The sequence below is a fragment of the Manis pentadactyla genome, chromosome 7, assembly GCF_030020395.1.
Source record: "Manis pentadactyla isolate mManPen7 chromosome 7, mManPen7.hap1, whole genome shotgun sequence".
Lineage (NCBI taxonomy): Eukaryota > Metazoa > Chordata > Mammalia > Pholidota > Manidae > Manis > Manis pentadactyla.
Genome location: NC_080025.1, coordinates 64,076,295 through 64,095,279, shown reverse-complemented (window position 1 = coordinate 64,095,279; position 18,985 = coordinate 64,076,295). Strand labels below are relative to the sequence as shown.

At 34.9% G+C, this 18,985-nt stretch overlaps 1 protein-coding gene across 1 annotated transcript in view; it reads left to right on the top strand.

The window, feature by feature from the left end:
- Nucleotides 1-18,665, top strand: part of GNAT3 (G protein subunit alpha transducin 3) — a 46,227-nt gene extending 27,562 nt beyond the window's left edge. Inside the window, exons 5-8 of the mRNA XM_036897989.2 lie at nucleotides 3,043-3,171; nucleotides 13,633-13,762; nucleotides 13,949-14,102; nucleotides 18,277-18,665. Coding sequence (XP_036753884.2) covers nucleotides 3,043-3,171; nucleotides 13,633-13,762; nucleotides 13,949-14,102; nucleotides 18,277-18,467 — 604 coding nt within the window. The 3' untranslated portion in view covers nucleotides 18,468-18,665. The remainder of the gene's footprint in view (nucleotides 1-3,042; nucleotides 3,172-13,632; nucleotides 13,763-13,948; nucleotides 14,103-18,276) is intronic.
- Nucleotides 18,666-18,985: the final 320 nt, after the last annotated feature.

The window sequence follows — 18,985 nt, the reverse complement described above, 5'->3', positions numbered from 1 at the left end:
AATAATACTTTAATTAAATTAATTAATTAATTAAAATAAATAAATCGTGATGGCAGAAGGATTATGGAGAGAAAAAAAAACATACAAATTTTAGGGAAAGCTAACAGCAACAGTCTTCTAGGATTACTCATTCACTTTCATTTCCAATCCTAATGGACACATTGCCCTTGGAGGAAAGTCCTGCTCTCATCTCTCTGATAAAGCAGAGAATGGAAATCATCATGTGACTACATAAACTTGAATAATTTTTTTTATAATTGTCCCAGTGCCTAGCCACATTTTAATACTAAGAGGGCTCCCTCTAGGATAGAAAACATTGATTTTCTATATGAATCATTAATAAAGGCAGTCACAGTTAATAAGAAACTGAATTGTGAAATATTTCCATAAAATGTTGCTAAGCAAAGTTCTAGGGAAGGAGGGAGAGATGGAGAGACAGATGATAGATAGCTGTAATTAATATACTTAGTATTAGATGCTTATTACTGATTAGACGATTGTGATTACACATTAGGTATCACTTGCAATTATATACATGTGTCACTCTGCTTACATAAACTTTATCATTATGCTTACCAAATACTTTGATCTTTAGCATCAATATTTATTCATTGTATAGTCAAAATGGGCAGATGAAATGATATTTATTGTATTTTCTAGACTTTCTCATTTTTAGTTTTAGCTTTTTTCTTTGGTTTTTAACTACTGATTCATTTACAGGATGGCAGAATAACAACAGGAAAGTTGATCTTCACCCCCCATATCTGTCTAAGGTTTCATATAAAATGAAAAAATCGAAATGCTAACTCTTTTATGCCCTTAGAGGTCCTTAAATATATATAGTAAGTAAAAGCTTGCAAAAATAGTTGAATGGCCACTGCTTTCTTCAAAAAAAATTTTTTTTCAAGTACTGAATTACATTCACATATTAAAATTAAATATAATACCAGAGTGGTCCCCTATCCACTTCGAGTTTAGGCTAACAAAAAGGTGAGTCTTACTCAGAGTAAAGGACTGGCACATTGTTGAGCACACAGCAGCCCCTTCCCATCGGTACTAGCAAATAAAAGAGAAAAGGGCATGACGTGGCAAGAATGGTGAAGATTTTACTTACTACTTCATGGTGTAGTGATTGAGGCCATCCACTATGCTATTTAAATTCCATATGCTTTAATATTTAACATAGACTTTACTAGAAAAAAAAACTATTTTTACATGATTAGAAAAAGAATCAGATGTTTTTTAAAGCAGTTGAGCTATATTAAGTTTTAGACCACACACTCGAGCACCCAAATCCTGTGTTTGTTTACTAAAGCAAGCATTTCAAATGCAAATGTGTCACTCTGGTAATGCTTTTGTTTTGCTTGAAATCATTGAAACATGCAAATGAAAGTACATTAAAATCTGTCTTTACCAAAGTATTCACTGAGCTGTTATTAAAATGAATTTAATCTCTGTGTTGGCAGGTATGTTTTTTTTTTTTGCCCCTACATGAACCAACTGTCAAGATACCTAACCACACATGCAGACCGAGTCAGTAGGGAATTCACAAAGGAACGTGCTTCCCAAAATAGAAAATGGATAAACAAACTAGAAAAATCTCCCAATGCTTTCTTCTGACATATTTCTATCTTGCTTTGTGTCTCTTTAAGTAAAGCTAAACTTTATTAGAATAAGACATGACGATGCATTTTCACATTACACATATATGTGTTTCTGCAGGATAACTGTCTATTTTTCATTGGCCAAAATACCTTTGGGTTACTTGCCCATTCTTAGTTTGTTTCAGCTTAAAAGCAGGAAGATCCTCCAAGAATAAATGCTCTATATTGCTCTTTAATTTACTTATTAAAAAAAGATTAAATGATCATTTTTTTGTTGTTTTCTTAAGGCATTATTGTAGATGCTAAGCTATTACAGCTCTTTAGGCCCTGAAAAATTCAACTTTTGGATCATAACTAATGTTCAGCTGGATTCTACCTCTCATATTCTGTCTGGACACATGTATAGCTATCACAATCTTTCTATTTAAGCAATACCTAAACTTGATTCAATATAGTGGCCAATTTGGTCATAAAAAGTTTACCAGGCTATTATAATCTCTAATGTAACATTTTCACAGAGCTAGCCATATTGCTAAACTACTAAAGACTTGGTATTTCAAAAGTCTAGAACAGTGATTTTTCAACTGTTTCTAAAGAAATAAAATACTTTTAACCTGAATACATTATCTGGTTTCAAGGAGGGAGCAAAGAACAGATTCTCTCCTCTAATCCAACAGACTTAAAGAGCACACAGCTTAATCCATCTTATTCCTGCTCCTCACTACCTTGATCTTGTGGGCAAAAAGAGAACAGTATTCAACTGAGTAACTGTAGGGATTTTAAATAAGGCCTCCAGAGAAGAGTCTAAGGACACTCTGATGCCCTGGAAGAGAAGAGGAGGTAGGAGTGGATATAATGTATAAATTTTGGCTGAACTTAAATTCTTTCTCCAGGATTGCTGCTCAGGGATGGGTCAGCAATTTCATGAGTCAGTTCTAGCATTAGCCAGCAAGCAAGTCAAAAGATTTTCCTTTATTGAGTTAACTGGATGGCAGTTAACAAAAATGGTTCAGAGTCCTAAGCAATCACTCTCTTAAAATTGAGTGTCTAAATTCAAACTACAGCATCTTGAGAATAGTCAAGTGACTAACATAATAAGGTAGCTTTTTTTTTGGATTCTCCAGAACCTTTAGGAGAATTTTTCTCTCAATGGCCTATCCATATACCAGCAAATCTATCACATACGCCTCAGAAAATACAGCCTAAGGCAGCACTGACCTAGCTGCCTCTGTAAGAGGCCCCCACGGGTCAGCTGTGTCCCTCACTCACTATCCCAGCCATTCAGATCCTAAAATTCTGATGAGCAGAGTATGAAAAGCAACAGTCTGGAGTTAAATAAGTTTAATGGACCCTAAACTAAAAATTCATTTGTTCTGAATCCTGGTATCATAAAATGCAAAGTTAAAAATACATATGCTGGATTTTTCTTTTTTATTAGCTACCTTAACGATGTAGACAGAATAACAGCCCCTGGATATGTCCCAAATGAGCAGGATGTTCTACATTCTCGAGTGAAAACAACTGGAATCATTGAAACTCAATTCTCCTTTAAAGACTTGTACTTCAGGTATGACCAAATGTCTTTTCTGTCAACAGAAATATGCATCAGGTTGAATACTGGTTTATGGGGGAAGGGTCTGCCCCCACATTTAAGTGCAGTGAACCTTTAGGGCGTGCTCACTAGGGCTGGCTCGCTCTGAGTGCCAGGCTCCTTACTGATCTCATGTATCTGGCACCCAAACCCTCACCCTGAGTATCAACCATCCCACCAAGAAAAATGCTTCTATCTTGAGCAGGTAGGAGTTAGATTTTGTTTTTCTCATCCTTCAAACTGATATTCTGCTTTGAAAAACACAGGAAGTATATTTAAGTAACATTTATTTAAATATTATTTCCATTTAAAAATCTGGTGCCACAGATTTTATAAGCTTATTCAAGTATGAAAATAAGTCCATTATTTTTATTGCTGTTGCAATACCAAAGCTTCCTAGAAATTCTATTGCAAAATTACTCATTTCCTATACCAACAAATGGAAATCATACCATAATGTTAGAAAATGTTTCTTGACACATAAGCACCTCTCCTTATGGAGGTGAATGAGACAGACTATTAAAGCATTAAAACTAAGTTCAAGCTGTACCATTTAGCAGTTAAAAAAAAAACAATGGAACTATAAGTCATTCATGTATGCAATAATGGGAATATTCTCAAAAAGCAGAAAAAGTGGACAAATGGTGACCTGAGTTATGGGGATCCATTTGTGAGGAAAAATTTATTTCAGTGGGATAAAAGCCTTAAAATGTTTTAAGTATTAAAATTGGTGATACATAATATTAGAATTAGAACAGCTATTACATAGATGGACAGGGCATTTTCAAATTGATATGGAAGAAAGCTCTTTAAGATTTATACCTGAATTTCAGGTCCACAAATAGTTAATTTTCCAAAAATGAGGCAAAGATCAAGCCAGGAAAAAGGGACTGAAAAGACTGGGATTGACATCCACTCTTGGCAAACGTAAGCCAAATTTGTCTTCTGTCCTGTCATCACTGTACTACAGTTCCTCATTGGCAATTATTTTCCCCAGACTGCTGATCTCTCATCCAGTTCCGGAGTTTTTCTTTGGGAGCCCAAGTCCAGCTACTCGGACCCTCTGTCCCTCCTAAGCCTGTGAAAGCATTTCTGGCACACTCCCCTTTCTCCTTTACTCTCCTTTCCACCTCTCCAAATTCCTCACTGAAACACACACAAGAAGCTGAGTGTCAGCCTTGAGGCTGGTCCTACGAAGGTTCCAATCCTAGGTTCCAAATAAAGATGAAGTGAAGTCAAGTCCTGGCAAAGAGTTACAGCTGGTTGTTAGCAATTTTACATGAGATAACAACATTTTTCTGGATCTTAGATTGTCTGGATCATAAGCCAGTTTTGCTGTCACATACTGAACACCTACAGACTCACAATCCTGGTCCTTCTCTGCACCACCAACCAATTTACTATCTTCTCAGAAAGAGTCACAATTAGATGATCTTTTTTATGTATCTATTCCTTGAACATTCCAAGCCTTAGGGTCTTTGTTTGAACTCACTGTTCTCTTTGCCTGAAACACTCTGACCCTGGATCTCTGCAAGGACTGGCTTAACTTCTTATTACTGAGTTCCCAAATCAAATGCTATCTCCTCATGGAAACTTGACCATCTCATTAACCATCCCTGCATATCCCTGTCGCTACTACACCTGGCAGTGTGCTGATGAACACAGAAGAGCTGGCTCTCTGGGGCTGGGGGAGAGGAGCCGTATCTGTGGCTTCACTGGTGTCAGTATCTTGACAGTGGCCACTTTTAGCCTGCCACTGTGGTGCCGCTAAGTGCAGAGTTGAGAAGAAACCAAAAGCTCCCACTAACCATGCCAAGATGAGCCCGCACCACTGTACCACTGATAAATCACACTACTGTCTTTTGTTGAAACCTTCCAATATATGAAATTGCCTTGTTTATTAGTTTGCTCTTTCATTTCTGCCTCTGCCTTATATGCTCTGAGCTGCACGAGGCCAGAGGCCATGTCTGATACAGTACTTTGTCTCCTGTGATTACCAGAGCACCCAGCAGAGTAAGCATAAAGTTAATTCTTGCTGGATGAATACCCGACTATGCCAAGCATTCTATGTACACTATCTTTACACCCTCCCTGTAACATGATGAACTGGGCATGTAGGACAGAGTAAAGAAATGGAGGCTAAAATGAAGTGAGAGATTTCCCTAAGACCCATACATCATACATGATTTCTACATCATATAGAAACATGAGTAGAATGCCCATCTTTCTAACTTCAAAGACTGAAGTTTTTACATTGCATATCACTGATGGGCTATTAGGTAATCTGGAATGGAAACCATTCTTTTTCGGTATAGTACGTGCTTCTTCCAATGTTGTTAGCCAATCATAATTCCCTTCAGAGAGAGGAGAGAAGGGGTAATAAAATGACAGCCCATTGGGGAGACATCTCTGAGGTAGAGGGCTCTATGGTACTTGACAGGTCTGTGCCTCTTAAACCAGGATACACGAGAATTGCCAATGAACATGTAAAACCTCAGAAAATCATGTTCATTCCCTGGAACAACTGTTTCACTCAATACCAAGTAATATAAATACTCGTAAACTTTTTAAAATTACATTCCAAGTAGAATATAGAATTTGCAATTTTTAAAAAAGTAAAATATTATTTTAAAGATAATGTTTCCTTCATAATAGGCCTCTTCAAATTAGACTTCCCAATCCCTATTGGTACATCATTATTTCCTGTCCTTTTATAGACCTGTGGTTAATTGTATGAAGCATTGCCTTCAGTCATATAAGGTGTATTTAGTATATTGTTGGCCTTTACAAAGAAATGAGAAATGCCTTGCTGATTCTCTATTACACTATCAATGCTAAAATGTAAGGTGTTTGTGAATTGAATTGTGAAGCCCCATGACACCTTATTTTGACACATTTTCTGTACTATTCAGCTACTACCTCTTTGCCATCTACTAAAACAGGTTTTGAGGCCTTTTGTTTTTTTAATAATAGGTTTTGGTTTCCCTCTGGCTCTGGGGGTGTGTTATTAAAGGCATCTTCTATATGGAAGAGAATAGAGAATACTAGCTACTCACTCAAATGTAGGAAGTTTCTTTAAAAACAGGTATTGAAAAAATGCAATTCTACTGCATAACATAGAAAATGCAACTATACCTTTTTCTTAAGGAACTATTTAAAATCACTTAAATACATTTTTAAGCTTAGTCACAGCAACTGAGATATATTAATCTCTTAATAAATTCCCCCAGTTAAGTCATTTTTTTAAGTGAATATCTGAAAGTGCACAGGCTTTTGTAGTATAAAATTCTGTATTTCAAAATAGAAAGTATAAAAAATAATGTACAACTTCATTTCAGTAAGTGCCCAGAATTAAAACACATTACATTAGCATTGATTTGTATTCACATAGCATAAATCATCCTATGACTATATAAAACTAAAGAATTAATTTACATATTAAATAGGGAAATGCTTGAATTTTAAACAGGAACATCAAAATGAAAAATTCCCTCTGCCAATGTACTGTATTATCTTCATGTATCACCTAATTTAATGGAAATTTTCTTACCAAACCAGAACTCCAACAGTCAAAATGATAAAATTAATTATCTTTACAGATATTGAAGTACTGTGTAAATTTAAAATGCAGTGTAAATGTGGGCCATTTTTTATAATTCCTCAGGACAAAGAATTTACAGACTTAAAAGAATTTATCAAGCAATGATAGAAAAATCACTTTCTCCTTAACTGCTCCACGATTAAAAAACAGATTGAAAAGACAGAAAACTATATGATAGACAAGGAAAAGAGGTTGGCAACTATCACAATGTAGAGCTTTAGATTTTGTAAAGATAACATAGCTATTTTTAACAATGGTTGAGCAGATCTATGATATAAAATAAATTATAAAATCCTGAATTTGAAATTAAATCAGGTACACTGTGTTCATTTCTGTGAAGGTGTATAAGTCACCTTAACTTAAGAGTGAGTCTGGTTGTCCACCAACAGCCACAATCTCAACGTAGCTGTTATTTTCTATTAGATCTCACAGATCAATAATTTATATATATGTAACTATATATTTGTTTCAGGTATGTTCATGGTTAATATTACCAAAGTAAGAAGAAACCTAAGATGATGTCTAATTTATCTAGTAATAGAATTTACTTTCATGACTTTATGAACTATATTATTCAATGATGAGATATTGTCTAGGGGACATTTTAAGTTCCACACACATGCAGACGCTTTAATAGAAAGTATGTAATTATATTAACAATTATGGGAGTTTAAGACCGTGGCTCCCATATGGTTGTAAGTCCTTTTGATTCTGTTTTTTAATCACGAGCAGCTAAGGCATTTAGAATAACCTCTGTCCATATGTTTTGTGTCTGCAAGTATCAACCCTGATCTATTTCCAGAACTGTGGACAAAGGAAAGAGTTGGTTAGACCATTTGATATGGTGACAACACAGATCCACCTGTTGGCACTGTTACATGGAGCCATCTTAAGTAGTTATACCAATTCTGATACAGTCAGGTATCTTGAGTAAAACCTATTCAACAGAATAGTTTAAAATAAATTCCAACTCAGATTACATATGAACTGTTCTATGGTCAAATAGATGGATGTCAGAAATTGTGATATTTTAAGTCATCTTGCTTATAAGGTGAGCGAAGACATCTAACAAATAAATTAGCTGCAGTAGCGTTATTGATTTTTAGCTATCTTTGGTTATGTAATGATTTTCCAAGCACTATAAAGGGCAGATTATTTCATAGTAATTTATTCTGATATGATGTGTGAATAATCTTGTGTGGTCAAATATGTAAACAACTGTTTGACATAAGCCCATAAAACACAACAGCTTTCCCAACTATTTAAAACAGACTATAAAATTCAGCTGCTCAATCAGCTGCTTAATATAAAGCCATAAAACTCTAATGACTTGCCCTACATTAATGCCATGGTCAGTTTGACAAATAACCAATGTTCAGCTGTCATTTAAAAGCCTGGCCTGTCAATGTTTAGCTACATATACTTCAGGCACTTAAAAACTTTTCTGTTAAATATAAGAACCCTCCTTTATCCAGAATGAGGACTACAAATTCCATTCAATATCATTAAGGCTGTGGTTACCTACATGCCCGCTCACCTCATCGAATGCCCATGTAGATTTGACCAAACCAAATGTTTAGTCAGCAAATATATGTGTTTTGCTCTGATTTGTTATTTTTGTTTTTCCACAAAATGGCCGTGATGGAGTGTGTGTATGTATATATTCTTCAGTGAAAAATATAATTAACAAATGCTGCACTTTGAGAATCTCCAAATTTTCTCAATTGATTATAATGCTTTACTCCTCTAAAATAAGCCCCAAATTAATCTTTAGATGAAGTGCTAAAAGTGAAAATAGACATATGAAAAAGAAATTACTACAACAGGGGCAAAACAAAATAACTTTTCTTAGAGCTAATATAATAGAAGAATCAATATATATGTAAACCTCCAGCCACTGGTCTGATTTACTAATGAACCCTTCAGTTCAGTAATAGCAAATGACATTAGAGAAAAGTTTAATGCTCCTTGAACCGATGTCTCTAATGTCAATCAGCAAAAAATAAAATGTTTATCAAATGAGTCATAAAATGAGATTCTTAGCATGCAATCCAAGATAGACTTTTAAAAGCCACTTTATCAATATGAATAAAACCCTAAGACTGAGTAATCTTTGTCCTCCCTACCTTAGGAGAGCTAAGCCTATTAAAACATGTTTATTGGAGGCTGCATGATATGTTGAAAGAACATTGAGCTAAGGGCTATATTAGATTATACTCATTGATTGTATAAATTATTGAAGATAACAGCTGTATCTTTCACATCTGTGTTAATATCAATCGTAGGCTGCAAATAAGCTGAATCATCAGAAAAATTTGTGAGATAGCCAATGAGGTTGCTGGGTTTACTTTCACTCTGATTTTCACCTCAAAGATTTTTTAGATATTCCACTTCTGGGGAAAGCCATCTGAGATCATTATGTTGTAGAAAAGAAATAAGTAGGAAGTATATGAAATTTCCTTTTTCCCTCTTCTGGGGAGTTTATATTCCCATATCTTGATAATTCATTCTTACTACTGTTTTTCACTATTAGGGATTAGGGACACCCTGCAAAAAAATTTTTTTTGATTTAAAAACCATTAACATAGAAAAATGAAATTATTCTCTCTGAGGTAAAGTATTTTATTTGGTCACTATGCAGGGAGTCTGAGCAAGTATACAAAGTCACCTTAAGGACAATTACACAAAGTCACCTTAAGGATATTCTCAGATTTGCATGATTTGAATAAATCAGACTGAAAATATAAATGTGATTAAAGGAAGAAGTTGTCACTCAGAATGGATGGAGATAGGTAGTTGACCATAAAAGCAGAGAAAAGAAGCTCATGTTAACAGGACTAACCCAAGTCCTGTTTAATGGAAGAAAACTAATAAGGTGTTCTGGAATTTGGTTCCTACAGCCATTCCTACAGTGGAAATTGAACTTTGGGCCCTCTCAACACAAACATTTCATTAATTTCAGTGACATTTATGCTGGTTTCATGACTGGTTAACTCTCCATTATAGATGCCCACTATGGAAGCAAACTCCGAGGAGGAAGTTAGAGCAGAAGGTGAAATAAGAATTACGGAGGTTCTTACATGTTAAAATCTAGTGGGTGGGGACAAAAGGCATGGTTTTCATTTGAAAAGCCTATGAAGAGTTTCAACCTAGTGATGTAGACCCTCTCCTCAACTCACTGAAATCCACAAATTAATGCATCTTTGTTTAATTACAATATCATATTTGCCAATAAATGATCCATCATATGTTCATATGTGATTAAACATTGAATATGTACAACACCTACAATCTAGATAATCTATACTCACTCCATTAAAAGAATGGAACAAAACACCTGGGAAATAGTTTTAAATTTTTGCCCAGTGACCTACTGACGACATGGAGAACTGCTTGACTTGGGGAAGAATGATCAGTTCAACTAGAAAGATAATTCTAGTCCACTTGGTGAGACACTGACAGCTAATGGCAGACACTGTATACTAGTTGGGACCTCTGGTCTAAGTGGATAGACTTACACTCAACGAGCTTCACAACAGAGCTCAGCTTTCACAGCATAACTATCATGTTCACAGAACCTGCCACGGCACCTGGTACATAGCAGCCTCAACAAATATTAGTTGAATTAATAAGCCTGGGACAAGGTGTTTAAAGGGTCCATCTGAAATACAGCAGTAATAACTCTACCTACTCCTTAGGTTAATAGTGAGGTTTAAGTGAGTAAATTATTATAATGCTTACATGCCTGGCAAATAGTAAACTCTTAGTACACATGACCAATTAAGATTGAGACATTACAATCATTGATGTGGGAATTTTTGGAGAAAATAAAAATTATGATAGAACTATTTCCATGTTTCCCACATTTTACAGTTTATTTCAATAAAGCAATAGATAAAACTCTATTTTCAAAGTCTGAAAAAAAACTAAGATCACTTTTATGAATTAAGAAAACATTTGACTAAAAATTTAAAGGTGAAATGCAAATTTATTATCCTTGGTTCCATAAGAATGTCAACTGATGACTTTCAAGTTTTAAAAGTTAAGTTTGTTGGCTAATTTTCACATTAATATAACTTTAAAATCAAAACTCTGTCCTCTTCCTCCATTAACTATATTGTAAGCCTGAAACTACAGAGAGTCTGGTAATTGCAGCACATGTAAATGTCTTTATTGACACTGAATTTAAATTTCCAAGCCACATAACTATGGAAGACTTAAACATTATCTTGAATATTGTGAGCATCTTCTCTTTCAATCTACTACTGAATGAAGTGATTTTTGCATTAGTGCATATATATACAGTTGAACCTTGAACAACACAGATTTGAATGGCCTGGGTCTACTTACACATAATTTTTTTTTCAATAAATATATTGGAAAAGCTTTCAGAGATTTGCAATAATTTGAAAATAATTTACTTTTGCTAACTTACTTTATTGTAAGAATACAGTATGTAACATATATAACATACAAAATATGTGTCAATAGACTGTTGTTATCTGTAAGGCTACTAACTATTAGGCTACTAACTATCTGTAAGGTCAACTAACTATTAGGAAAGTTTTCGGGGAGTCAAAAGTTATATGCAGATTGTTGACTAAAGGGCATGGAGGGGTGCCCCTAACCCTATGTTGTTCAAAGGTTAGCTGTATTTGAGGAATTTTAGTTTCTATGTATTGATTCTATTATTAGTTCACACATGAATCAGTATAATATATTGTACTTTCGATTGTCAACACATCAGCCAATTGACATTTATTACCCCAATTATAGTTATTGCCTTTGAAATCATAACAATAAACAAACAAAAAATCTTAATCCCTTACCCAAAAACCTGCCACAGTCCCCCATTGACGGCAATATAAAATCTAATCTCATGTAAGATAAAAGACCCAGTAAATCCATTTCTGGCCTAACACCTCAGGCTTAGTCCTGCTGTTTAAATCCATTGCTCTTGCTGTTTCCTCTGTTGCCTCTACCTGGAACATTTTACCGTAGACATCCACTGGTTTGATACCTCATCTCCTTAGTTTTTTACACAAGTATCATCTTCTGCAGCTTTCAACTACTCCATTTCAAATTATAATCCACCTCCTACATTCCCTATCATATATGGATATCCTAAATCTATTCACAAACACACCACACACCACCACCACCATCACCAGATTAGAAGATTCTTGAGGCTGGACCTCTATGCTTGGCATGATCAATAAATATTTGTTGAATAAGTGAATAATTATCAGCCCATATATTTCAGTGTTCCTACCTTAATCTTCATGATCCCCAAGATAATAATCACTTGCTTACCCCAAACATGCCACATTCTCTCACTCCTTGATGACTTGCACATGCACTTATGTAAAAGTACCCCCTCCATCGCATTAACATGGAATATATTCATATATTGAGCAAATATTTATTGTATGCCTATCATGTGTCAGGCACAGTGCCTGGCATTGGGAATGTAGTCGGCACTAATATAGATAAGCCCCTGCCCTCGTGAGGCCACTATTGTATTAGGGAAATAATAGGTAATAAACATGTTTTTAAAAGTTTATTGATTATGATAATTACTATAAAGAACATAAAGAAAGTGATGTTATAGAAATAAATGGAGGATGGAGAGAGATACAATTGACATGGAACAGTCAAGAGGCTTCTTTCTGAAGGAGACAAGACTTCTAAGTTGAGGAAGAAAGGAATCATGTCACAATGAAAAGAGAGAGAGAGGGCAAAAATCATGAAGCAGCAAAAAGTTACGTTTATATTAAGGGAACTGAAAGACTGCCTTGTGATTGGACTGTATTAAAAGAAGGGAAGTGGAACTTGGAAAGGTAAGCAGCAACTGAAATAGCTAGAACCTCAGTGGACATAAAACCAGTTTGTGCTTGATTCCGAGGGAAATGAAGCCTTTGCAAAACTGCAAAATTTTTTCAGTGGCCCTGGTGAGAAATATTGGTCGCCTGTACAAAAGGAGAAGCATTGGAAAGAAGTGGATGATTTAGAAACTGCATTGTTCACGTGTACTGTAAGTTGGATAAGGGAAAGGAGGTATTAAGAATAACTCCTAGTTCTCTTTACTATGCTATGTAAATTGCTATGACCACAGTGGTACCTTTTACCAAAATATAAAAACAGAGGGCGAGCCAGATTTTCAAACATCTCTAAGTAAGTTTCATGATCCCTCAGGCTTGCTTAAATCTTCCTCTGGACTTACATTTAAGCTTGCATGTTAGAATATCTATTACATATTACAACATTGTATTTGTCTCTCTACAAGATCATAACTTCTTTGAAAACAGTGATCATATCTTTTAATCTTTGCATCAGCAGGCCTGGCACAGTGTCCAGTTCACAGAGTACTAGTGGACAAAGGGCAATAACTGAAGGAATAAACAAATAAATGTCAGAGGAGCTAAGAGAACAGGCAAGAATCCTAGTATCAGAACTATAGTAACTTCCAATCTTCTTGTAGGTTCTCTTAATTTACCACTATGTACAAACTTTGATCAAAATATATGAAAGCTTAGAAATTTCTTGCTAAAACTCTAAACTGCTTTAGATCTCCCAGTTGCTCAAAGATAGTATGTGAATTATTTCAATATGGTCTGCATAAATATAGAAGGAAACAAAAAAATGACCTTCCTCTTTTTCAATAGTCCTTGAGCTGCAGTTGGCCAAATAAGACTTATTTTATAATCAATAAAATCAGAAGAATACATTCTAAAGACATGAGAGCATCCACTTATCACTCTAAAAGTTAACCTTAATGTAAGTTTTGGAGGATATCTGTAAGATTTGTTACTCGGTTATTTTTTATTTCTTTGAAGAATGTTTGACGTAGGTGGACAGAGATCTGAGAGAAAGAAATGGATTCACTGCTTTGAAGGAGTCACGTGCATTATATTTTGTGCTGCACTCAGTGCCTATGACATGGTCTTAGTGGAAGATGAACAGGTGGTAAGTCTAACCAAAAATAAGGCCAGGGTGAAAAACAAGTGTTTGGGCTTGCCAACATTACAATCACATTTCCTAACCTGACAAAGGCCTGCCAAAAATAGGTGCTATTTCCAAATCCTTGTTAATAATGCCCCAATTAATATTTGCAAATAATAACCCTACATTCTCATCTTTTATACCTAACAGAACAGAATGCATGAAAGCCTTCTCCTGTTCAACAGTATCTGTAATCACAAGTATTTTGCAACCACCTCTATTGTCCTATTTCTCAATAAAAAAGATCTCTTCCAAGAAAAAATAACCAAAGTGCATCTTAGTATCTGCTTTCCAGAGTACTCTGGTAAGATTATTTTCTTTAATTCCACAGTACTAAATTCCTGTATAGCCATGTATTTTCCCATGTAGATCTTGACATGTAATATTTATGAGGTTGAGGCCTATGGTAATTTTTTGAGTCGTGTGTATGATCCAAATTGGAAAGAATCTTACAAATCAAGAGAAAAACCTCTCTACACAGTCAACATTAAGGCAAAGCTCTAATGAATAAATTGGAAGTAGTTAGATAGACCAGGGTTGCTACTCTATATATTAAACCACATTGGAAACTGTTATTTTAAGTACTATACTAGGAATGTAATTTTCTTCTTAACTGTCATTTTTAAAATATATTTCCTAGTGAAACCTTGTAATACTGTATTAGATCTCAGTAGCATCTCAAAGTTTGAATTAAGTTCCTGGACGGACAGCTTGATTGCATTTGATAGCAGTGACATCTTCTCTTTTTCCAGTTTTCCAGGTTCCGAGTTTTAATGCTGCTCCTGTTAGCCAGTGACTGTAAATGTTAGCTTCTGAAGAAGGGCTGTTTTACCTTTGGAGACAATTTTTCTTTTGTAAATACTTATATTCCCTGTTGTTTATGAAATTATATAAAGTAGAAATATTTATGATTTAAACACAGTTACAAGCCCAATTCCAACAGTTATGTGGGTAGCCCAGATGTTAATAGGAGCATGGCATTCTGTCAAAATAGCTATTTGTGCTAATCCATAATTAGTGTTTATATCTTTCTCCTATACTTATAAATATTAATTACAGTTCACATTTATCATGTGATTAATACAATCATTCTATATTGAATAATACACATTAAATATACACTCATAATTAAAGGCTGTATGTTTCCACTTAGTTTATTCTTAGAGCAGGTTTTAGTTTATAGAAAAAAATGAACAGAAAATACTGAATTCCCATATACTCCCTCTCCAGTCAGCTCCCAGTTTCTCCTATTATTAACATATTGCATGGATGTGGTACATTTGTTGCAATTGATGAATGGATATTGATACATCATTACCTAAAGTCCATAGTTTACATTAGGGTTAGTCTTTTGTGTTGTACAGTTCTACAGCTTTGACCAAATGCATGGTGTGTATAAATCATCACACTATCATGCAAAATAGTTTCACTGACATAAAAATCACCTGTGTTCCACCTATGTACATCTCTTCCCTCCCTGCCAAGCCCTGGTAACCACTGAACTTTTTATTTATTTACTTATTTGTTTGTTTGTTTGTTTATCTACCTATCTATTTAATTAATTAAAATATCACTAATTACAACCTTACATTGGTTTCAAATGTACATCACAGTGGTTCAACAGTCCCCGTCATAAACTTACATTGTGATTGCAAAGTATTGTGCTCCTATATGCCCCTCCCTCCGGCACCTGCCCTAACCCCTTGGTAACCATCAGTCACTTCTCATTGTCTGTGAGTCTGCTGCTATTTTGTTCCTTCTGTTTTGCTTTGTTTTTATATTCCACAAATAAGTGAAATCATATGGTATTTGTCTTTCTCTGCCTGGCTTATTTCACCAAGAATGCCCCCTAGATCCATCTATGTTGTTGTAAATGGCAGAATTTCTTTTCTTCTATGTCTGAATAACATTCCATTGTGTATATATACCACATCTTCTTTATCCATTCATCTACTGATGGACACTTAGATTGCTTCTGTATCTTGACCACTGCAATAGTGCAAGCGATAAACATAGGGATGCATGCATCTTTTCAAATCAGTGATTTTGTTTTCTTCAGATAAATTCCTAGGAGTGGAACTCCCGGGTCAAATGGTATTTCTATTTTTAGCTTTCTGAGAAAGCTCCATACTGCTTTCCACAACAGTTGCACCAATCTACATTCACACCAACAGTGTAGGAGGGTTCCTACTTCACATCCTCTCCAGCATTTGTTGTTTTCTGTCTTTTGGATGTTGACCATCCTAACTTGTGTGAGGTGATACCTCATTGTGGTTTTTTGATTTGCATTTCCCTAATGATTAGTGATGTGAAGCATCTTTTCCTGTGCCTGCTGCCCATCCATATTTCTTCTTTGGAGAAGTGTCTATTCAGGTCTTCCACCCATTTTTTAATCAGGTTATTTGATTTTTGGGTATTGAGGTGTGTGAGTTCTTTATATATTTTGGATGTTAAGCCTTTATCAGATGAGTCTTTTACAAATATATTCTCCCATACTGTAGGATGACTTTTTGTTCTGCTGATGATGTCCTTTGTCATACAGAAGCTTTTTAGTTTGATGTAGTCCCACTTGTCCATTTCTGATTTGTTTCCTTTGTCCAGGAAAAAAAATTGCTCATGCTTACATTCAAGAGATTTTTGCTGATGTTTTCTTCTAAGAGTTTTATGGTTTCATGACTTACATTCAGGTCTCTGATCCATTTCAAGTTTACTTTTGTGTATGGAGTTGGACAATAATCAGCTTCATTTTCTTACATGTAGCTGGCCAGTTTCCCCAACGCCAGTTGCTGAAGAGGCTGTCTTTTCCCCATTCTATATTCATGGTTCTTTTATCATATATTAATTTAGCATATATGGGTTTATATCTGGGCTCTTTATTCTGTTCCATTGATCTATGGGTGTGTTCTTGTGCCAGTGTACCAAACTGTTTTGATTATTGGAGCTTTGTAGTAGAGCTTGAAGTCAGGGAGCATAATCCCCCCAGCTTTGTTCTTCCTTCTCAGGATTGGTTTGGTTATTCAAGGTCTTTTGATCTTTTTACTGTAGTTATAGTTTTACCCTTTCCAGAATGTCCTGTCACTGGAATCATACAGTATATGGTATTGTCTGATTGACTTCTTTCACTTTTCAATTTTAAGTGAATATGCATTTAAATTTACTCTGTGTCTTCTTATGCATTGATAGTTCATTTATTTTTATTGATGAATAATATTCCATTTCATAAGCAAACCAGTTTCTATATCCTTTCACCTATTGAAGGATATCTTGGTTGCTTCCAGTTTTTGGCAATTATGAATAAAGCTGCTATAATCATCCACATGCAGGTTTTTGCGTGCATGTAAGTTTTTGTGTAGAAGTGCAACTGCTCAGTTGTATGGTCAGACTATATTTAGTTTCATAAGAAACTGCCAAACTGACTTGCAAAGTTTTTGCATTCCAAGCAGCAATGAATATGAGTTCCAGGGGATCCACATCTTTGGTAACACTTGGTGTTGTCAGTATTTTGGATTTTAGCAGTGTTAACATAGTTTTAAAGATTGTCCCTCACAGAATTTCTCTCCTAGATATATAAAGTGGGGGAACAAAATCTTATCTCCTAGGAAAATCTTTATGCTACTGCCCTACCTGTTAGGTCCCCACTAAACCATTCTGCTACAAAGCCAATCAACAGGTCACTTTAGTTGTCTTGTATTTATTAGCCTTACTATTTTATTTCTGCCTTTCCTCATTCTATGTTTCCTACTACGAGGCTTAACTTTCCCAAGTACAGCCTTCATTAGCTCTTCAGTTAGCTCTATTGAAACTAGTCAAGAACAGCTCTTTATAATCTTAACGTATCTCATCGCAGCCAGTTTGTTTAGTTAGGGACATAGTCCATGATTTGGCTCAGATCATCTATTCTATCTTCTGATCATTCCTTGACAAAAATCTGTCACACTCATCTGACCAGATTCTCTAAAGTGCACATTCTCTAAAGGGTTGCTTTTCAACCCTACCCTCAGGGTACATGCTATTTCCACTCTCACTTTCTGGCTTTCACGCATACTATTTTTCTTCTCTCTTTTACCTACCCCTCAAGGTCCAGCTCAATACCACCTTATTCTGTAGTTTACTCATCTATACTTTGTTTTCTTTTAACTTATATTAAAACACATGCACTTATGTATACATCCACACACAAATCCTTAGATATATACATGGACTTCATTACTCACTTTGTTGTATAAATATGTTAGTATTTCTACTGTATTATGAGTTTTTTGATGCAAAGGTTCTATTTTAGCCACCTGAGTCATTTGTTGGAGTAAGGATAGTTTTTAGCACAAAGTCGATGTATAAATTCCTGATCATTGCCATTTTTACTTTTCTATACTGAGTATACCAAATTACAGCAAAAGTAAACTCTTAAAACTCACTAAAATTTTAAGTTTATTCTTTTTAAAAAGTAATTAATGTGTTCTTTTTCTTTTTTTAACAAGGGCCAAATACATTTGAAGATGCAGGGAACTACATCAAGAATCAGTTTCTAGACCTGAATTTAAGAAAAGAAGATAAGGAAATTTATTCTCACATGACCTGTGCTACAGATACCCAAAATGTCAAGTTCGTGTTTGATGCAGTTACAGATATAATAATCAAAGAGAATCTGAAAGACTGTGGGCTTTTCTAATCAATCCTTTTTTCTTCCACTCTTGCTCATGTAGGTTTTTCAAGATTAAAAGGAAAGGTGCTGTGTGACATGTTTAGTTTAAATAGATATAAACTTATCCAGAAATATAATGTGTTACAAGGCAAACTTTTTTTCACAAAAATTTTAATGTACTGCCACCTTTATTTGGATAAGATTTCATTTCTATGGGACAATGAGGATGGGGTTATCTTTGATGTCCTCATGTCTTGGAAACTGGTATATTTTGATAATGTTCAGTGACACTGAATTTACTTTGAACTGCATCTCTGCATTGTGCCTATTTTTAATCATAGACAATGAAAAATGCAAGATATTCCATATTATTTCCATTGGCCAGATTTTGAGAGGCATTCATTTTTGCTGAGAATGTAACTGTGCCTATATGTAGAAACTATTCAGAGATGACATATTTGGTATTTTATTGATCAGTTAATCCTATTTAGTCAGTTGCAAATGAAATGTATATTATACATGTACCTGTTGATGGGAAATTATAT